The sequence below is a fragment of the Myxine glutinosa genome, chromosome 7 (genome assembly GCF_964187855.1).
Source record: "Myxine glutinosa chromosome 7, kmMyxGlut1.1, whole genome shotgun sequence".
In the NCBI taxonomy this organism is placed as follows: Eukaryota; Metazoa; Chordata; class Myxini; order Myxiniformes; family Myxinidae; genus Myxine; species Myxine glutinosa.
In genome coordinates this window covers 14,514,441-14,537,543 of record NC_136267.1, presented here as the reverse complement: position 1 = coordinate 14,537,543, position 23,103 = coordinate 14,514,441, and the positions used below count along the sequence as shown (strand labels likewise).

The window sequence follows — 23,103 nt, the reverse complement described above, 5'->3', positions numbered from 1 at the left end:
GAAGATGGGACGGACCTGACAAAAGTGGTGTTGTACTCGTGTGTTTTGTGATTCCTAGAGTGGGTTAGATTTTCAGCTTTATTTCTTATCCTTGTATATAAGTTTGCGTGTTCCCATTTACCTATTTGTATCTTTTTCTTCGCTTGGTCCGTACCATTTATTGTAGCGTCTCATCTACCCTCTTACCTGTACCCTCGTACTCGTCTTTACAAAAAAAATCCTTTGTAAAGGTAAGAAAATGTGTTTGAGCCATTTGCCTTCTGTGTGTGCTTGCCGTCCATTTATAATTTCTTTTCATTTGAATGATCATTGGGGAACGGTAAAGTTGTATCATTTATTGAATGCAGTACATTAGAAGTTTGGGCCATCTTCCGGGACTTAAGGTCCCGGCGCTGAGGATACTGTGTTAAGATAAGATTGGTGTATATCCCCCTCCCCAATTGTAAAGCCAGATGGCGCAGGTGAATGATTGTCGGACGGCTACCCTCGGACCCACCGTGGTACGAAGTTATTCGTGATCGGTGGGCCCAGGCCCGGTACGTTTGAGGAGAACCGAGGATCCCCCTCGTAGTAGACCCAAAACCTGCAACAATATTATTTACAAACGGACATTCTATTTGTGAATACAAAACACAAAGTGACGACCTTTCTTTTCCCACTGGGAACACCGTTATTAATGAAACAAATTTCCTTTACAAATCAACCACAGAACTATCCTTGTGAGAAGAAATCCCGTGAAAACATTAAACAAAACAAAATAAACAATTTTTTATAACAGCATGATCAAATGTAATGGGATTGGCAGGAGAGCTCGGAGGCAATGCCCTCAATTTTGAGTTTGTTCAGTGTGAGTTCAATTCTCGACCTTGTTGGTTCAATGACATGTCCATGGCAAATTCTCAGTTACTTGATCAAATGTTCACCAGCAAGTCATGGACATAGCAGTTTCTCTCTGTAGAGGAGTGGAAGAGTAATTCAGACAAACGTGGCGGCCTGTGGCAGGTGGAAAGCCAATTCATCTTCAGTGGAACTTACCGAATCAGAGGAATTACTCTCGTGGTACCCTTCCCAGGATAAGGGCACATGGGAAGGATTAGGATTTCTACAACGAGGACATATCTGTAGGGATAAGTGATGGTAAGGGGGTGTGAGGATATTCTGTGAGGATGAGGAGCAGTATTCAGAGAGGAGGGTTGAAGGGTGCGGAGAGAGACGCCTATGGGGCACCGGGCGGTGTTGAAAGTTTGGATGTGGAGTGTGTGGGTAAAAAGGTGTTTCGTAACTAAATGAACTCGATGAATCAGACGAATTTGTCTCCCAACAATTTTCCTTGTTTGGATCCTGTACTTTCATTTGTGTTTTCTCTCTCGTTTCCTTTAAACGACCAACACCCCTGACCTGTCTGACGCAAATACTTCCCTTGTTTTCTGATTCCCCAAGTTGTCCCAGCTTCTCACAGACTTCCTCAATCAAGTTCCGTAGTTCCTCATGTTTAACCCCTTCCTTCTCATCTCCATCATTCATTTTAATCATCACATCTTCACTCAACTCTTCGAGGTTTTTGTAATCGCTCGTTTCATTTATACCTGTGTTGCAATCCTCTCCTTCGCCATTTATGCTAAACGAATCCAATTCTTCAACAAACCCTTCTTGGTTCTCATTTCTTATCAGCCCTGCCATCTCTTCCACCTCACGTTGTGTATCAATCCTATGAAGGCCATCAACACCCTGTTCCCTAACAATATAACCAGGTATGGCCACCTCATCATCAATTCCTCTCAACAACTTAAATACAAGATCATGTTCCCCATTTTTGGTCTTTTTCTTTTCCTCACTACATTGATCTTCCATGCTCTCAATCTTCTGTTCTTCACACGATGTCTTCCCGTAAGTTGTGCGTTCATCATTTCTATCGTATGCTCGTTGTTCTCCACCCGCAAGGTTGTTTTCTCCACCCAGAAGCTGGATCAATCGCCCACTCACGACTTGGACCTGCCGCCTGAGATTCAGCAGTTGCTGCTCTTTCTGCCAGGTAAAAAAAAATGGGGGAATGTGAAGGAAATCAGACATTAAAGGGAAACCAGAAACTCACATTTCAAAAACGGATAATTTCCATCTGATTTTTACTGAAAATGTTTCCTTGGTTTTAGAAATCACAGTTTAGTTATTTCCACCACCTTCGGTGGACAATGGACATGGGTTACATGGACATGTCGAGATAAATTTCCTCATGTTGATTGGTTCGGTGGGTTTGTCTGTCCACTCGCCAAAATCGCATACGGTTCACAATTTCAAAACAATCTTGACGAAACCTCACAAAATGGTAGAATTGGTCATAAGGAAGAAGCCCATTTATTTTGAGGTCAAAAGGTCAACATAGGCAAAAGGTCAACGACTGTTGAATTTCTCAAATCCTCAATTTTTCTCGAAATCCTCAAATTTCTTGTCAAATTTCTTGATTCTAGAAATCATCAAATCCTCAAATCCTCAAATTTCAAAATCCTCAAATTTCTAGAAACCTCACAAAATAGTAGAATTGGTCAAAAGGTCAACATCATAGGCAAAATGTCAACGACTTTGTTGAATTTCTAAAATCCTCAATTTTCATCTGATTGACTTGAAATTTGAAGAGGATTTGCAAATCAGGTCACTGGATCCAACCACCAATTTATTTTTGAGGTCTATAAAGGGATAAAATTTAAATAAAGGGTTGGATTCGGATGTAATTTGGAGGAGATGTGTGTGTGTGTGACAAGGACGAATTGATTAGATATTGGTGAAGAACCGATTTTGAGAATTTTGTAATTTTCTAAGTGATTCTTCACCATTGAGTGATGGGGCCAAAAACGATGTATAGTACGATATCTGAAAAAGTTATGGACGAGTTATGACAAAACTTGATACATGAGTTGGTTAGGTGACAAGAATAAGCCAATTATATTTTGTTCAGGTCCGGATCCAGATGTGGGATTCAAAACGTAAACTATTCAGCCTGGCGGAGGGTATGCACTCTACCGAGTGCTGTTCTAGATTCCGTTTGACTCCGGAATCTCTATTTTGTTCATTTTTTTGTGCAGTCGGTGCAGCAATAAGTATCACCATCACAAAGGTGAATTTACTTGCATCATCTGGGAACGGTAACATGAGAAGAACATGACAATGGCTACTCATGGCTCATATATAGGAGTTTGTACAAAAATTCAATCATATGATGGGCAACGTGTCCTTCTGTTTTCTTCACAATTTCTTGCTCGTTTTATGTCTCCTTGAGGATTATCAACTGTTTGTAAATAAATGTGAAATCATTTTTACTCCCCGGTCAGAATGCATTCCTCATGGCTAGATCCTGAACCTATCTTTCACCTTTCTCATTTACATAAAGCAACAAGAAAAAGAGCAATCAGAGATTGCAAACCCTGACCAGGATGTATTTTCAGTGGTTGTTAAGGCTTTTCTGTTAAAACAAATATGGCGGCCGAACCACTTGACCGATGATGTCATCATTATTTTTTTTTCAAAACTAATTTATTCCTAGATTATGCTCAAGAAATTTCATCTTGATCGGATGAAGTTTTGTGCTTGTGAAATTATGACGTCATAGGTGCCTCCATTATGACATCATTAACAGATGTTATTCCACATGGAGAGTTCTTTACAATGAACCATGTCAATTTTTTCTATGCAGCGCTTTCGGAGATATAGAGGTGAAAATGTTTTCAGTTTTTCCTAGATGGTGGCCGAACCACGTGACAAATACAACAGCCATTTTAAGGCCATTTTCCCTGCAAGAGCGGGGGTTAGCCTTGCGGTCCCTGTGACAATCTTCTCCATTTTGCCCTATTTTCTGCATCTCCCCTTGCTAAACCCCCTTGCCCGCATTTCTTCTTCGACCATCTTTAGCCAAGTCTTTCTCGGTCTTCCCCGTCCTCTTCTTCCTTCTGCATTCATTTCCATCACTCTTCTCAACCAGTCACTTTCATCCTTCCTCAACACATGACCAAACCATTTCAACCTGTTTCTCTTCACAGCATCCATCACAGGCTCTATTCCCATTATCTTTCGCAATTCATCATTTGTCTTCCTCTCTCTCAACGATACTCCACACATCCACCGAACCATTCACATTTCCACCCTTTCCAGCCTTTGTTGCTGCTCTACGTTCATTACCCATGTCTCACTCCCATAAATCATAACACTTCTCACACATGCTGCATACACCTTTCCCTTCAGCTTCAACGACACTCCCCTCCTCGTCAGCACGCCACTCAGTTCCCGAAACTTCTTCCATGCACATCTCCCTCGAGTAACTGTTGCCGAGTCTGATCCACCTTCTCCATTCAGCATGTCTCCTAGGTAACAAAATGTTTTCACACCTTCCAGCTTCACGCCATCCCCAAGATCCAACTCACCATTTCCTCCATCTGCATCTCCCTCTGTGCACACCTTACACTTGAATGTAGCTGCCACACTGGTTAATGACCCTATCAAACCACTACATTTTTGATGAACCCGCTCAGCGCACATTGTACATTGAATGGAGTTCACTCCGACACCCTTCCTGCACACACCACACGGCCACTTCCCAGTTCTTTCCAACTCACTACATGCTTTACCACTTGCCATCACCTTCGTTTTTCCGATATTCACCTTCAGACCTTGTCTCCATACATTCCTTCCACTTGTTCATCTTCTCCTTCAGTCCATCCATACTTTCTGCAATCAACACCAGATCATCTGCATACAACAACTCCCATGGTAAACCCTCCTTTACGTTCTGAGCCAGTACCTCCATCACAGCTACAAATAGTAGTGGACTTAGTACCGACCCCTGATGCACTCCCACCTTCATCTCAAACTCACCACTGTTCCCGTCCTTCGTCCTTACAGCTGTGCGCGCTCTTTTGTACATTGCCATCACTACTCTGATCAACCATTCCTCCACTCCTAACTTCCTCAATGCCCATGTCACTACTTCACGTGGAACCCTATCGAATGCTTTCTCCAGATCAACAAACCCAAGAAACAACTTCTTCCTCTTCTCCATGGACTTCTCCTGCAACTGCCTCACAATAAAAAGCGGGTCTGTCATACCTCTTTCTGGCATAAATCCAAACTGCATTTCGTCAATCTTCACTTTCTTCCTTATCCTCCTCTCCAACACCCTTTCCAATACCTTCATTCCATGCTCCAATAACTTTATCACTCTACGAGCCACAGTCCAGAGGGTCACCTTTCCCCTTGTATAGAGGGACAAGGGTACTCAGTTCCCAATCCACTGGAATGCGGCCTTCTTTCACCACCAGATTGCAGATCTCTGTCATTCTCTTCACACCCCAATTTCCCGCTGCCTTCAACATATCTCCCACAACTCCCGTCGGCCCTCCTGCTTTTCCACTCTGCATTGCTTTTATCGCTTCCTCAACTTCCTTCTCGGTTATCTTCTCTGCCGGTCCTAAAACTGGGTTACTCTCTATGTTGCCATCCCATTCATTCTCTGCATTCAACAGTATTTCCATATATCTCTTCTATCTTCCTTTAATTCCATCTGGGTCCACAACGATTTGTACCACTTCATCCTTCAAGCAACTCACCCCCCATCACATCACACCTCTCTTTCGCTATCTGCTTTGCAATCCTCAATACCGCTCTCTGACCCTCTTCCGAATCCAAGCGTTCTCCGAACATTTTCCTACATGCCTCATGCACCTTTGCTACCTCTTTCTTTGCAGCCTTCTTGGCTACCTTATAACTTTCATGCTCTGCCTTTTCTGCCCCCATACCCTTCGCCTTCTGCCACTCCTTGAACTTCTTCCTCTTCTCGTCAATCTTCTTTCCAACTTCATCCCACCACCATGTTTCCGAGTGCCTCGGTGGTCCTTTTGTCCATCCACATACCTCACCAACGGCTCCCAACAGACTATCTTTCATTGACATCCAACCACTTTCAAGCTCAACCACATCATCCTCTACCATACTCAGCCTCTCTTTGAATGCCTCCCTCACTGTCACCTCTTTCAACCTCCACACCTTCATTCTCGGTTGGTACTTTACCCGCCGAGCTCTCCTCGCACCTTTCACCCTTATGTCGCAGACAACCAAGTGGTGCTGTGAAACAGCCTCCTCCCCCAGGATCACCTTTGTGTCCCAGAGGTGCCCCCTATCTCGCCTACGCACCAGCAGGTAGTCAACGGTTGTCGTCGACCCACCTGACGTGTATGTAACAAGCTTATTATCCTCTTTCTGGAACCGAGTATTACAAATCAACAAATCAGCTCCATCAGCAAACTCCAAAATCCTTTCACCTTCTCCATTTCTCACACCATATCCCTAACCCCCATTAACTCCCTCAAAACCGTCCATACTCCTTCCCACATGTCCATTTAGGTCTCCTCCTACCACAACAACTTCCTCATCTTTCACGTTTTCCATCAGCTTCTCTATATCACACCAGAACTTGTCCTTCTCTTCATCGCTCCGACCAACCTGTGGAGCATATCCCGAGATGACATTCACCAAGAGCTTTCCAATCAACATTTTCACCATCATCAACCTTTCACTCACTCTAGTCACACTCACCACACTGTCTACAAACTCCTCAGAAAACAGGACACCAACACCATTGAGAACTACGTGACAAATGATGTCATAATTATCATTTTAAAAATGATACAGGTAGATTTGCACATATGGTGAAAATTTCCTGTCGATCGGACCAACGGTTGCAGAGAAAATCATATTTATTCTGTGCGGACAAACAGACAGACAGACAAATGAAAAATCGGTCATTGACCGAGGACTTGCCGGAATGTACTTTTTTATCGGCCATTTTGGACAAATATAACGGCCGAACCATGTGCCCGATGACGTCATCATTATTTGTTTTCTAAAGAATTTATTCCTTGATGATGCTCAAGAAATTTCATCTTGATTGGATGAAGTTTTGTACTTGTCGAATTATGACGTCATAATGGAGTCACCTATGACATCATCATTAACATATTTTATTCCCCATGGAGAGTTCTTCACAATGAGTCATGTTTCAATTTTTTCTATTCAGCACTTTCGGTGATGTGGAGGTGCTAAGTTTTCGGTTTTTCCAAGATGGCGGCCGAACCACGTGACCGATGACGTCATCATTATTATTTTTTCTCCACCAGTTTATGCCGTCATGTCGCTCAAGAAATTGCATCTTGATTGGATGAAGTTTTGTACTTGTCGAATTATCAAATTATGACGTCATAATGGAGGCCCTGGGCCGAGAGAGTTAAAAATTGGGCTCAGTCTATTCCAGGGCAAGACAAATATATGTGTAAAGTTTGGCGATTCTATGTGCAACGGTGTAGACGTAGTACTGCGCACAAACAGACAAACAGACACACAGACAAACCAACCAATCAACATTTCCGGCAAGTAACAAACGGACTCAAATGCAATACCCTCTCCTCTGGCGAGGGTAACTAGAGAGTTCATGTTACATCTTACCCTGTACAGTCTTGATAAACAAGGACACTCCGTTTTATTGCGGACCCATCTATTCAGTCCTATGCGCAACAATTTCGTCATTTTGGTTTACAGTTCTTGAGGGAACGCAGGAATGAGCTTCTTTTGCGTTTTGGTCTTGGTCTTTTAAAATGTGATCGTCACCATGACATTCTTCCTCCGACCCGACAATCTGTGTCTCGGTATAATATGCAACTCAGAAATGCTCAACATCTTGACCTACCTGTGTGTAAGACTCAACAACAACAACAACATGCATTTTAAAGGCCATTTTCCCTGCTAGAGCGGGGGTTAGCCTTGCGGTCCCCATGACAATCTTCTCCATCTTGCCCTATTTTCTGCATCTCTCCTTGTTAACCCCCTTGCACGCATTTCTTCTTCCACCATCTTCAGCAAAGTCTTTCTCGGTCTTCCCCATCCTCTACTTCCTTCTACATTCATTTCCATCACTCTTCTCAACCAGTCACTTTCATCCTTCCTCAACACATGACCAAACCATCTCAAACTGTTCCTCTTCACAGCATCAATCACAGGCTCTATTCCCTTTCTGTGTAATCTGTGTGTAAGACTCAGAGATACAATAATTCAACAATTCCTTTTTTGACTGAAATGCTTAATTCTGTTATGTAGGTGAAAATAAAATCATTTACATGCATTATATCTGTTTGTTGTTCTTAAGTTTTTTTTTTTGATATTTTAGGTTATTTTGTTGTTAGAATTTGGTATATTTTTTATTTTTGTTTGACAATTATGTATGTTTGTTTATTCCATACACTTATTTTAATACATAATATGTACATTAATGTAATTTTATATGATTATTATTGTTATTTTTATGTACATTTGTAAGTTTTATGAAATACTGTTTTATCATTGTAAACTTGACAAATTTCAGTCTTCGGACTGCCTTGTCCTGTGTTTGATGATTGATTGGACATGGACGGGGTCTGAAAGTGGCTAATTGTGTTGATCGTGATGACGTAAAATGGCAGAATATTTTGTCCAAGTACTACGCAAGGTAAGGGTTTTGAAAGTGGCAAAAAGGCCGTTTGTGTTCTACATTGTTCAAGTATACGTATAAATAAGTTGAAATAAAATAAATATTTCAAATGTTTAAGATTTTTTTTTCAGAATTTCAGAAATCATATAAACTTCCGTGATGGCTCATAAACAAATTTTTGTAGACGGACAGACAAAGACTGATGTGAACCAATTGCTTAACCCCGCTGTTCACTTCACCAGCTTGAGGTAACGAGATCTGCCGGTTAAAGGGAGTTCTGGACATTTTGTTGATCGTTTTAGTTTCCAGAAGCCCCGAGAACCAGAATTCCATGTCTATATTCTGGAGTGGGAAGTTCTGCTCAGTGAAGATTTATTTGACTTGTCTATTAGGAGGTGTTATGTGTGAGAAGTGTTGTGATTTATGGGAGCGAGACATGGGTAATGAACGTAGAGCAGCAACGAAGGCTGGAAAGGGTGGAAATGCGAATGGTTCGGTGAATGTGTGGAGTATCGTTGAGAGAGAGGAAGACAAATGATGAATTGCGAAAGATGATGGGAATAGAGCCTGTGATGGATGCTGTGAAGAGAAACAGGTTGAGATGGTTTGGTCATGTGTTGAGGAAGGATGGAAGTGACTGGTTGAGAAGAGTGATGGAAATGAATGTGGAAGGAAGTAGAGGACGGGGAAGACCGAGAAAGACTTGGCTAAAGATGGTGGAAGAAGAAATGCGGGCAAGGGGGTTAACAAGGAGAGATGCAGAAAATAGGGCAAAATGGAGAAGATAGTCATGGGGACCGCAAGGCTAACCCCTGCTCTAGCAGGGAAAATGGCCTTAAAATGCCTGTTGTTGTTGTTGTATTAGGAGGGTAATTAAAATTGGACCCTGTATTTAGCTGATAAAGGGAGAGTAATGTGTGGAGCTTGGAAGGAGGAATTGGAAGGAGGAATCCAAGGAATCCATCCTTGGAAGGAATTTATGTTTCTTGTATTGGTCAACGGTGACCTTAGTTCCGTGTTACCTGGCTTAAATCACGTGCTGAAAATCAATATGGCAGCGACCAGAAAGTCGGGACAGGAAATACAGTAGTTATGAGACTTCCGGTGAATGAAAACAAACCCTGTTGTGATGCACAGGCGACTGGATGCACAGTCAGGTAATGATTGCCCAGCAAGGACATCCCTGTTGGAAATTGTGTAAATCAAGTTTGAAAGATGGACTTGAGAGTGCATAGAAGGAACCACACATGGAGAGCCCAGACACTTCGATCAGCGACACAGATGTGAAACGTGTCGAGGATATCGTGAGTGATCAATGCTGTGTGCCCAAAATGGAAGAATACCTGGAAAGGTAATTACGTTTTTTGCTGATCATAGATAGAAGCAAAGCATAGTTGCAAACCAAAGTGCGGATCAAATTTGGCGTATCTTCGTATTGTTACGGAAATGAAGATTTCTGGATTTGGTTTTGACGATTTGCTTCGAGTGTAATGTTGTAATTATTCCCCTCGCCACAGGAGAGGTTATTACATTTGGGTGTGTTTGTCTGTCCACAGAATGTGCTAATGTAGGCCACAAATGCCATCTGGTGGTAACCAGTAGCACACATTATCTTTTTTCATTTGCGTACATCTATAAAGTATGAACAATTAGAATGTGAGTGTGCCTATAAAGTATGTACGATACAATTAGAATGTGTGTCTATAAAGTATGTACGATACAATTAGAATGTGTGTCTATAAAGTTTGTACAATACAATTAGAATATGTGTCTATAAAGTATGTACGATACAATTAGAATGTGAGTATGTCTACAAAGTATGTACGATACAATTAGAATGTGTGTCCATAAAGTATGAACAATTAGAATGTGAGTACGTCTATAAAGTATGTACGATACAATTAGAATGTGAGTGTCTATAAAGTATGAACAATTAGAATGTGAGTATGTCTATAAAGTATGTACGATACAATTAGAATGTGAGTGTCCATAAAGTATGAACAATTAGAATGTGAGTGTGCCTATAAAGTATGTACGATACAATTAGAATGTGAGTGTCTATAAAGTATGTACGATACAATTAGAATGTGAGTGTCTATAAAGTTTGTACAATACAATTAGAATGTGAGTGTCTATAAAGTATGTACGATACAATTAGAATGTGAGTATGTCTACAAAGTATGTACGATACAATTAGAATGAGAGTACGTCTACAAAGTTTGTACAATACAATTAGAATGTGTGTCCATAAAGTATGAACAATTAGAATGTGAGTACGTCTATAAAGTATGTACGATACAATTAGAATGTGAGTGTCTATAAAGTATGAACAATTAGAATGTGAGTATGTCTATAAAGTATGTACAATACAATTAGAATGCGAGTATGTCTATAAAGTATGTACAATACAATTAGAATGTGAGTGTCTATAAAGTATGTACAATACAATTAGACTGTGAGTGTCTATAAAGTATGTACGATACAATTAGAATGTGAGCGTCTATAAAGTATGTATAATACAATTAGACTGTGAGTGTCTATAAAATATGTACGATACAATTAGAGTACGTCTATACAGTATGTACGATACAATTAGATTTGAGCATGAGAACTGAAATTATTTGTATGATTCGACTCTGCTCGTGTGATCGATCGTGCACAAGCTGTATATATCTGTGGTATCTAGTCATTCTGCCAGGCCACCCCACTAACCCCAAACTCTTTCCAATCCTGGGTCCTTGCCTGGAATACTAATGACATTATTTTGTGCCTTTGACCTTTAAATAAATATTTCATTTCAGCACAATACGTTTTTTGGTACATAATGATATGAGGCTTGGAGATTGATATCGACATGAGTGATGCTGATGGTGCAAGGTGTTGACACTGATTTGAAGACTATGAATCACCAAAGTGTTACCTCACGAATCTGATGTCTCATTGTCGAGTTCATCGAGAGAATGGAGAAGATTTGTTCGTCGGTGTACATGGCACCACTTGTACTTTTGTCTTCAATCTTATGGCACAGTGAGGATGATCGACATGACGATGAAGGCCAAAACAGATCTCTTACCTTTGGCAGGTGGATACAAAGCAAAGGTTAGACAGATATGGCATTTGTCTATTACTGAAACTAGGATTTGCAAGTAAAACCTAAGATAAGTCATAACTATAACGGTACCCAGTAGAGCGCATACGTCTGCCAGGATAAACAGTTTATGTTTTGTATCCCACTGATAGGCCGGATCTGGATTCGAACCTGAACCAAAATCAAACCGATTAGTCCTCGTCACACATCCAACCTCTCCACCAAATTTTGTCCATATCCGTCCACAACTTTTTGAGATATCCTGCTATGTATCGTTTTTGGCCCTATCTCTCAATGGTTAAGAATAACTTGAAAAATTCTAGTACCCGGATCCGAAACCGGATCTTCACCAAAATTCGCCCTTGTCACACATCCAACATGTCCACCAAGTTCCGTCTAAATCTGTCCATAACTTTTTAAGATATCCTGCTCACAGACAAACAAACAGACAGGGGTGAAAATATAATCTCGGTCCATCTTTGGTGGCAGAGGTAATAACTGACATTACGCTGAGGATTCTTTAACCCCTAAGGATCATTTCCGCAACAATCTAGATATATATAAAACACAGTTTGTGTGTGTGTGTGTGTGTGTGTGTGTGTGTGTGTGTGTGTGTGTGTGTGTGTGTGTGTAATGTTACCGATAGACTCCTAAACGGAGAGGCTCACGAGCTCGATATTTGGCATAGACATGGCCATTGAGCCTGGGAAGAACATGGCCGACCTAAAAAAAAATATTTCATAATATTTTTTTACCATATTTTTACCTCAGCGCATTTCAGCGAGGAATATTATGCACGGAATCTGAGGCGGTGGCAGAGCAGCGCGCTGATTCGCTCAGAGCGATACGTGATGTTCTTTGCCACCATAAACTCACAGTTACGCGTTCGCACGTAATTCAGAGCGAAAAGCGATTGCGTTTTTTCACATTTCAGCGAGGAACATTGCCATTCACACCACATAGGTTTTTTTTTCTTTCATCTTTAAATCCATATTTTTTTTCAGCGAGGAATATGATACACGGAATCTGAGGTGATGGCAGAGCAGCGCGCTGATTCGCTCAGAGCGATCACGTGATGTTCCTTGCCGCCATACACTCACAGCAAGTAGCATAGATTTTAGCATGATTAGCATTTAGCATGATTTAGCATAGATAGTAGCATGTTTCACATAGATTTTTTTTCAGCGAGGAATATTATACATGGAATCTGAGCCGGTGGCAGAGCAGCGCGCTGATTCGCTCAGAGCGATCACGTGATGTTCCATCCCCGCCGCCAGACCATTGAACATAAAACACAGTTTGTGTGTGTAATGTAATGTTACCTCCCCTCCCCCCTCCGTCCTCCCTTCCCCTCCCCCCTCTCCCTCCCCTTCCCTTCCCCCTCCACACTACCCCTCCCTTCCCCCTCCACACTACCCCCTCCCTTCCCCCTCCACCCTACCCCCTCCCCTTTCCTCCTCCCCTTCCCCCCCTCCCCTTCCCCTTCCCCCCTTCCCCTCCCCCTTCCCCACTTACCCTCCCCCTCCCTCCCCTTCCCCACTTACCCTCCTCCCCTCCCCCTCCCCCTCCCCTCCCCATCCCCTCCCCCTCCCCCCTCTTCTCCCCTCCCCCCCCTCTCCTCCCCCCCCTCTCCTCCCCTCTCCTCCCCTCCCGTTCCCCTTCCCCCTTCCCCGCCACTTGCCCCTCCCCCTCCCCTCCCCCGCCCGGCAATGCCGGGTACCTCTGCTAGTATATACAGACTTGGCATTTAATATGGCATATTTTTTTGGTGGGGGTGAACTTACTTTTCAAGATGTCTTAGAACCAAAAGTTCATTGGAATTATGTTGAAATGATTCTAGATTTTGTTAATGTGACGTTTAAAAGAAACAAAAACCACATTTGACATTTCGAAACAAATAAATTGATCCTTGAAAGTGATGTAAACTGATATCGAACTCAATTCATGGACAGTACTGTGTTAAACTTCTGTACGTTTTCCAGAAGTATCTCTTTATTTTGCACATTAGGCAAATTTGTTTTTAACCAAAACAAAAGTTAAATTACGACTGGGATTACGGACAGTAAAATTACAGTTCAGTACTTCGTGTAACCCCCAGGAGCATTCAGGAGAGCACGTACACGTTGAGGCATGCTGTTCACGAGATTTGCCAAGGTTTGGACAGGAATCGCTTGCCATGCAGTGACAATAGCCTGCTGCAATTCCCCGACAGAGGTCGGCTGCTGGCCCAAGTGGTCGATTTGATGCGTTAATTCTGCCCACAAGTTCTCTATCTAATTCATATCCGGGGACATGGCAGGCCACTCCATATGCTCTACACCACGGTCAGCAAGAAAGTGTTGGATCATGCGAGCACGATGAGGCCGTGCATTGACATCTTGGAAGACAAAGTTTCCTCGAAAGGCTGCACGAGCAAATGGAAGCAATGTTTCTTCCAGAATGGCCCTGTACTTGAACTGGTTCAGGTTTCCATTCAGAACAACCAGGTCAGTTTTGCCCCCTGCATGAAAAGCAGCCCAAACGGTCACCCCACCACCACCAGCTTGGACTCTTAGCACTATACAATCTTTGTTGTAGGCTTCATGCACTTGTCTGTGCACTCGGACGTGGCCATCTTGACGATAGACCAGAAATCTGGACTCGTCACTGAAGATCACGTGATTCCAGTGTCCTGGCTGCCATTGACGGTGCTCTCTGGCCCACTGCAATCGGCGCTGGCGGTGTTGTCTGGTCAGGCGGGGCTTTCTCAGGGGACGCCTGGCACAATAGCCTGCTTGAACCAGTCGTTAGGTGACTAGCCTTCTGGATACAGGCACATTTGTCAGTTGCTGCCACTCAGCCCTAAGCCGATTAGCTGCCTTGGTACGGCCATTGCGGACTAACCGGTGCAGCTGGCGATCATCCCTCCTTGTGGTTCTGCGGGGACGTCCTGGCCTCGGTATTGGAGTAGGGACACCCCTCTGAGCATTTCGTTTCAGGATCTTTGACAGCTGCCACCTTGAGTGATGCCATACTGCCGAGCAATAGCACGCTGTTTCATGCCGTAATTTCGTAAAGCCACCACTCCATGACAAACAGCATTGTCGAGTTGATGGAGCATCTCGAGAGGAAGCGGCAATAACTTTTGGAGATGTGCAGCAGTTGTTTTCCACAAATACAGAACGCAACAACCCTTGTATACCCGACTGTGAAGCCAATCATCAAATGCACCTGTCCATACATTTTGCCACGCCACCTGTGATATAATCCTGTTGTTGACTTCTTGCTGCGACAGACAATCAGTGACATGGTTCTTTTAACAAATAAATCACCAAAGTGTAAAAGAGACTCACCAGATTGATATACTGAGTTAAGAAAGTAAACCCAAGTCAAGAAAGAAAAAAAAAAGCCATATTAAATGCCAAGTCTGTATATATATATATATATATATATATATATATATATATATATATATATATATATATATATATATATATATATATATATATATACACACACACAACAAAAGGACTGCATATGGAAGAGATTTGCATATTTCATGGTCCAGTCATGTATGTGTGGCAGACCCATGCATAAATGGTGTTCTTCCCATCTGGAATGCATTTCATATTCCTTTGTTTCACTTTCTACCAGTGAATCCAAAATCCCTCTGCCAATCACACCCGGGGCAGAACGTGCAGCATGTTGGTCGTGGTGGTGCAGAGAAACACCGTCACTGCACTCAGCAGTCCCGGTTTGCCTTGTGGAGCGTAAAGGTCTCCCCCAATTGCCACCGCTGCCCCCAGCAACAGGATTTGAGCAGAAAGTAGTGAGGAACCAGGGTCTGCCAGGCCAGGAAGTGAGATGCCACGAATCTTCCAAGCCAACAATGCCCAGAAGCTCACTGGCACAGCCTGTTCACCCAAAGTAGGTAAAAAGTGAAGGATCTTGAGAAAAGGCAATGTAAAGATCCTCCATTGGTCCATAATTGTATTCCTAATCAGGCCAAAGCTAACTCAGAAAAGAGGGAGAAGTTTGGAGGGAGCATGAATGGATTGGTAAGGGGTAACAACTGTATGGGTAAGGGTAATGAAGTTTGTTTGAGTACCTTGTAAAACAGCAGGAACCCCAGCCAGACCCAGTTCTGTACCCAAGCTGAGCTTCCACCTGGTTCCACCTACCACGAGGGAGCAATGAGATGCAATAGCATAAGGCATTCTAGTATCTTCCATGGAGTACTAAAAATGTATCCAAATTTAATAGAAAAGGAGGGGTAAGAGTGGACCAACATACCATGACCCAAACATGGACCAACACACCATAACCTCAACATGGACCAACATACCACAACTCGAACAAGGACCAACATACCATAACCCAAACATGCACCAACATACCACAACTCGAACAAGGACCAACATACCATAACTTAAAGATGGACCAGCATACCATAACTCAAACATGGACCAACGTCCAACATACCATAACCCAAACATGGACCAACATACCATAACTCAAACATGGACCAACATAACGTAACCCAAACATGGACCAACATACCATAACTCAAAAATGGACCAACATACCATAACTCAAACATGGACCAACATACCGTAACTCAAACATGGACCAACATAACGTAACTCAAAAATGCACCAACATACCATAACTCAAACATGGACCAAAATACCATAACTCAAACATTGAGCAACATAACGTAACCCAAAGATGGACCAACATACCGTAACTCAAACATGGACCAACATAACGTAACCCAAAGATGGACCAACATACCGTAACTCAAAAATGCACCAACATACCATAACTCAAACATGGACCAACATACCATAACTCAAACATGGACCAACATACCATAACTCAAAAATGGACCAACATACCATAACTCAAACATGGACCAAAATACCATAACTCAAACATGGACCAACATACCGTAACTCAAACGTGGACCAACATACCATAACTCAAACGTGGACCATCATACCATAACCCAAACGTGGACCATCATACCGTAACCCAAACATGGACCAACATAACGTAACCCAAAGTTACAGCAACATAACAGATGACCCAAACTAGTTCACAGGGATGTTGATTCCACAACGTTATTCCCATAAATGTTGATTTATGACTCGCTCTCTTATATTCACTGTACCTAGTGGAGCAATTTCATAATCAATATCTCAAGTCGACAAACGATTCAACCCTCCATCGATTTTTCGTTGTTTGTCAAACTTCAATAACTCAGCCAATCTTCCATCCTAATTCCATTTGTGTGTTGCTCAGCACCACCAATTCAAAACTACAATGCCTACAACATGCCTGATGTAAAGGTTTGTAGAATGTGGTGACATGCCATGCTGATAGCAGCAACAAGTCCGATATAGCAACAACCACAACACCACGCAGCAATCGCCCGTCCCTCATTGCCTGGAGACGAGTGCAGGGCACATGTGGCAGGTCAGACGGGAAATGGATGAGAAGACAGGGCAACAAGGAAAATGAGAAGTGCAACAACAAAAACAACAAAAGCAATAGAGGAGGAACTATTTGGGTAACTTTGGGTAATCGTGAGGCAGGACAAAGCAACTGACCGAACGATTGTAAACTGAGTGACCACTGAAAATCTTCTGAATGCGCCAGGTCTTAGCTAGAAGTGGTCCTTGAGTCAATGTGCAGCCCAAGCAGAGTAACCAGGCCCGAACCTAAATCGGAGGAATCCACATGTTACGCAGCAATTGGGAAAATAAAGGAATACAGCTTTGTGATTTGGAAATATGTCAACATTGGGACCGGAGTACCTGTGCATAAGGGGAGCTTGGCGGAAGGATGAGCAGGGGCACTGCAGCGTAAGCTACCAGGCTGCCCAGTAGTGAAACGATGCCCAGGTGAGGACTTCCAAGGCGGACCGGTCTGTCACAAGGATAGGTGGAGCATAGCTTACATCTTCCTCCATTATATTGTTGGTAGAATTATTGATCACCTTACCCACCTGCCTCTCCCACCTAGACATCCCTCTTTTTTTCTATTCTCAAGGTGTCTCAGTCTAGACACCCTGCCCTCCATTGTGTGTACAATATATCGATTTCCATTTGGTAATAGCTTTGAAAGTGGGAGGGAAAGATCCACCACCTGTGGTTGTGAAATCGCAGAAGAAAAGTGACACCTGATATGGTGACAACACCACCAAGTCCTGAGAGCATTCCGAGCACCACCACACCTCTGTGTTCCACCTCTCTCTTCCACACCTTCACAAAGAAGAGAAAGGCACCAAATTATCAATGCATCTGAAGACAAATCGCATGGTGTTCACTACACCGCACATTACACCTGTCAGAGAAAATCTAGTATTTACAAACTTTTCAACTCCACCATCTTGCCAACAGTCTGAAAAGGTCCACAAACTTGCCTTTCTCATCCCCATTTTGAAACAATTCACAATTATTATAAACATAACGGTCAAATATTCGAGCCTTCTGCTCCTGCGTTCCTCTTACAGTAAACCCACCTTTAGAACCCACCTTTAGAGGCCATTTTTCCCCGCAAGCGGGGGTTGGCCTTTTTCGGGGACCGTGGTCGTTGTTGTTTTTTTGGGTCCCCTTTTTGAAGCAATGTTTTACGGCTGGACGCCCTTCCTGCCGCCAACCATTTTTGTCGCCTTTTTACGACAAACAGGGAATTACCAGTGAACTGGTACTCAATTTGCCGACCTCGGAAGGATAGCAGGCTGAGTCAACCCCTCTGGCGTTAATTCAGCGATCGACCGGGATTCGAACCCAGGATCCTAGGATCCTAAGCTGGATCCTAGCCGCTAGCCCAACACCAGGCCCAACACACCAGTAGAAGGATAGTATTCCAGGACCTGTGCTGTGAAGGACGTTCACACAACCTTCACAGTCCAGATTCTTCACAGTTCAGCTCCTTCACAGTTCAGGTCCTTTACAGTCCACGTCCTTCACTGTCCAGGTCCTTCACAGTTCAGGTCCTTTACAGTCCACGTCCTTCACTGTTCAGGTCCTTTACAGTCCACGTCCTTCACTGTCCAGGTCCTTCACAGTTCAGCTCCTTTACAGTCCATGTCCTTCACTGTCCAGGTCCTTCACAGTTCAGGTCCTTTACAGTCCACGTCCTTCACAGTTCAGGTCCTTTACAGCCCACGTCCTTCACTGTTCAGGTCCTTTACAGTCCACGTCCTTCACTGTCCAGGTCCTTCACAGTTCAGCTCCTTTACAGTCCATGTCCTTCACTGTCCAGGTCCTTCACAGTTCAGGTCCTTTACAGTCCACGTCCTTCACTGTTCAGGTCCTTTACAGTCCACGTCCGTCACTGTCCAGGTCCTTCACAGTTCAGCTCCTTCACAGTCCACGTCCTTTACAGTCCACGTCCTTCACTGTCCAGGTCCTTCATAGTTCAGCTCCTTTACAGTCCACGTCCTTCACAGTTCAGCTCCTTCACTGTCCAGGTCCTTCACAGTCCACGTCCTTCACAGTCCACGTCCTTCACAGTCCACGTCCTTCACAGTCCACGTCCTTCACAGTCCAGGTCCTTCACAGTCCAGGTCCTTCACAGTCCACGTCCTTCACAGTCCACGTCCTTCACAGTCCACGTCCTTCACAGTCCACGTCCTTCACAGTCCACGTCCTTCACAGTCCAGGTCCTTCAAAGTCCAGGTCCTTCACAGTCCAGGTCATTCACAGTCCAGGTCATTCACAGTCCAGGTCCTTCACAGTCCAGGTCCTTCACAGTCCACGTCCTTCACAGTCCACGTCCTTCACAGTCCACGTCCTTCACAGTTCAGGTCCTTCACAGTCCAGGTCCTTCACAGTCCAGGTCCTTCACAGTCCACATCCTTCACAGTCAGGTCCTTCACAGTCCACATCCTTCACAGTCAGGTCCTTCACAGTTCAGCTGCTTCACAGTCTAGGTCCTTGACAGTCTAGGTCCTTCACATTCCAAGTCCTTCACAGTTCAGCTCCTTTACAGTCCAGGTCCTTCACAGTCAGGTCTTTCACAGTTCAGCTCCTTCAGAGTCCACGTCCTTCACAGTCAGGTCTTTCACAGTTCAGCTCCTTTACAGTCCATGTCCTTCCCAGTCCACGTCCTTTTTTTTTAAATCGAAAAAAACAACTTATTTATTTTCATACTTTTTTTTTTTGCCTAAAACACCCCCAGGCACTCCCTGATGAACCTCTGAAAGTTTGACGAAGTTCCGTTTAGCCATCTCTGAGAAAAATGGTGACACAGACAGACAGACACACATACAGAGACCAACAGCTTTCTTATGCAGTAGATTAGAGATACTAGTGAGGTACCCGTGCTATGCACGGGTGGGAGGCCAGAAGCAAACAGACAATGCAGAAACGGCAAATGCTAAAGCATGAAACCAATAAATTCCACATTGTTGTAGCACCTTCAGTCGCATGCCAGATATGGACAGCATGTTCGTGAATGACTTCCATGAAAAATGTTCCCGTTCACAAACAAACGGGTACGTTTGTTCCATACCCAGTCAATGGCGAATCTGCATATGGCGATCCGCGAATTCACGTTTAGAAAGCAGAAACCATCACGGCATTCCGTCATTCAAACTCTGGCTCCGGAAACCCAAAAGCACTCTTCTCTACAATAAACAAACTCCTCAGCCCCCTGAACACCACCACCCAGTCATTCACAATAGACAACTGCATCTCCTTCCTTTCATTCTTCCAACGCAAAATTGAAAACATCTACAACAGCTTGACCACCGCCGCACCCGCTCCCCCTCAAACCACCTGCCCCCCCTTATCCTGCCATCCCCTGTCTCAATTCTCCCCAGTCTCCCCTACTGACCTCTCTGAACTCCTCATCGGAATGAAAACTGCCACCTGCACTCTTGACCCCATCCCCTCCAGCTTTGTCAAGGCCTCCCTTCCTGCTCTTTCTCCACTTATCATTGCAACAATAAACTCCTCCCTGTCTACAGGCATCGTCCCACCATCCCTCAAAATTGCTGCTGTTACCCCCATTCTGAAAAAACCTGGACTAAACCCTGACACCCTAAATAACTTCAGACCCATCTCCAACCTACCCTTTCTGTCAAAGGTTTTGGAACGCGCTGTAGCCACTCAACTCAAGCATCACCTCTCTGCCAATAACCTGTATGAAACATTCCAATCCGGATTCCGGTCCAACCACAGTACTGAAACTGCTCTCCTCAAAATCACCAACGACCTTCTCCTCTCCTCTGATGCTGGCAACCTCAACATTCTCATCCTCCTCGACCTCAGCGCTGCCTTTGACACCATCGATCACACCATCCTCCTCACCCGACTTGAAACCACCTTTAACATTACCGGCACTGCCCTCTCTTGGATTAAATCATACCTCTCTGACAGACGTCAGTTCATCTCCATCAATAACTGCAAATCCCCCACTGCTCCCCTCCCCCAAGGTGTCCCCCAAGGTTCAGTTCTTGGCCCCCTCCTCTTTATCCTTTACCTGTCCCCCCTCGGTCACTTAATCCGCCGTCATGGTCTCCAATTCCACTGCTTCGCCGATGACATCCAGCTTTTCATCTCCACCAAGTCCATCTCCACCGCCACCCACTCTATCCTGACAAACTGCATCACTGAAATAAAATCCTGGCTTCAAATCAACTTCCTCAAACTTAACTGTGATAAATCTGAAATAATCATCATTGGCCCAAAAACGCTCACCAAGTCCACCCATAACTTTGCCCTCAACATCGACGGTTTCCCAGTGTCCACCTCCCCTCACATCCGGAATCTTGGCATCATCTTTGACCAAACCCTCTCCTTCGACAAATACACTAAACAGATCACAAAGACAGCCTTCTTCCACCTGAAAAACATCGCCCGTCTCCGTCCATCCCTCTCCTCTGTGGCTGCAGAAACCCTCATCCACGCCTTCATCACTTCCCGTCTGGACTACTGCAATAGCCTCCTTTATGGTTCACCCTCAACAATCACCAATAAACTCCAATACATTCAGAACTCCGCTGCCCGTCTACTCACCCATTCCCGGACCCGTGACCACATCACCCCCGTCCTTTACAAGCTTCACTGGCTCCCCATCTCCCAGAGAATCCAGTACAAAATCCTCCTCTTGACCTACAAAGCCCTCCATAACCTGGCCCCATCCTACCTGGCTGACCTCCTCTCCAGACACACTCCCACCCGCAACCTCCGCTCTGCTGGTACCAACCTCCTGACCCCCCCCATCCGGACCAAATTTAGATCCTGGGGGGACAGGGCCTTCTCCATCGCTGCTCCCACCCTCTGGAACTCGCTACCTCACACCATCAGAGACTCCTCCTCACTCACCACATTCAAAACATCACTCAAGACCCACCTGTTCAACACTGCATTCAACATTTAACCCACAGCATCTAACCCCTGACTATCTCCTCTCCTTCTCCCTCCTTTGTGCTTTGAATATTTCCCTATTGATTCTTCTTTTTTTGCAATTGTCTTTATGTTTTGCTATGCGTTATGTTTTGCACTCTGTCAAAGCGTCTTTGGGCTTCCTGAAAAGCGCTATATAAAATAAATGCATTATTATTATTATTATTATTCACTTGAACTCGATATCTCTTTTTTCATTCCAAACAGCAAAACTCCAATCACAAATTAAATAATATTAATATAAAAAATAAACTTTTAACAACATTCGTGACATAAACAAATATTTAAATCCTGATGTGAAGTTCCGTATGTTTGGGTGAATACAATTACGAATTCAAAATCGTAATTGTATTCACTCAATTCCAATCATCAATTGATACTTTAACAAAACGATTGACACGATTAACGTTTAACGATTTAACATTACGATTGAATGACGGTTGTTTTGGGATATTATCAAACCCGCGCATTGCGTAATCTGTCCACTTCCGGATTCACGGCAGGTTCATCATTCTCATCAAAATCTAAACAGTATTTGTAGAATTTCAATAAAAGTCACATCACTGTTCATATCGGTAAATATTATTCCATCGTGTTTGGAAAAACTGGAAAATTGGAAAATTGGAAAAACAATGTAGCCTATTTTACTCCCAGGGGTCCCAGGAATACCCACCCAAAATATCGTTGCGATCGGTTGAGCCGTTTTTGCGGTACCTTCGAACGGACGGACGGACATTTGGTGAATTATAGTCAGATAAGATTTTAAAAAATTGATCTAAGGACACGTGGGGGAAGAAGAAGTTTTCTCAGCTGGTGTCGGTATTATTGTTCTGTGAATGATAATGGTGAATGTTGATATAATTAATACACAGCTGTGATTTCAATATCTAAGTGTACAACATTAACTTTATAAATTATAACATTATAATTTACAAGTTATATTGGAAGTTCATAAATATAAGATAAAAAATAGATTTAGCTGAGGAGAATAAGCGTGAAATGAGGAGGAAGAAGAGGAGGTTCAGGAGCATCCGGAACGAAAAAAAGAGCGGGATGTGAGTGTCACGTCTGGAGCGGACGTTCTGAGAGGGATTACAGAGGAAGGAGGAAGAATG

General features: G+C 43.6%; 2 protein-coding genes across 3 annotated transcripts; both read right to left on the bottom strand.

The window, feature by feature from the left end:
- Positions 1 to 315: 315 nt before the first annotated feature.
- LOC137430995 (uncharacterized) lies at positions 316 to 15,867 on the bottom strand. 2 transcript variants are annotated; one of them, XM_068121833.2, is made up of 4 exons: positions 15,676 to 15,867; positions 15,155 to 15,481; positions 11,421 to 11,573; positions 316 to 2,025 (listed from the first exon to the last, which is right to left on the bottom strand). In XM_068121833.2, the coding sequence occupies exons 2-4, from the start codon at positions 15,194 to 15,196 to the stop codon at positions 976 to 978; spliced, it is 1,245 nt and encodes a 414-aa protein (XP_067977934.2). In that variant the 5' UTR covers positions 15,197 to 15,481; positions 15,676 to 15,867; the 3' UTR covers positions 316 to 975. The 2 variants fall into 2 exon arrangements, with proteins under 2 accessions (XP_067977934.2, XP_067977935.2); XM_068121834.2 differs by having other exon boundaries at positions 15,251 to 15,481.
- On the bottom strand, positions 15,310 to 18,060 carry LOC137430709 (putative G-protein coupled receptor 156). The gene is made up of 6 exons (XM_078782644.1): positions 17,718 to 18,060; positions 17,387 to 17,498; positions 17,180 to 17,290; positions 16,908 to 17,015; positions 15,676 to 15,744; positions 15,310 to 15,411 (listed from the first exon to the last, which is right to left on the bottom strand). Exons 1-6 carry the CDS (start codon positions 17,786 to 17,788, stop codon positions 15,310 to 15,312), a joined length of 573 nt encoding a protein of 190 aa, XP_078638770.1. The 5' UTR covers positions 17,789 to 18,060.
- Between the last annotated feature and the right edge of the window lie 5,043 nt (positions 18,061 to 23,103).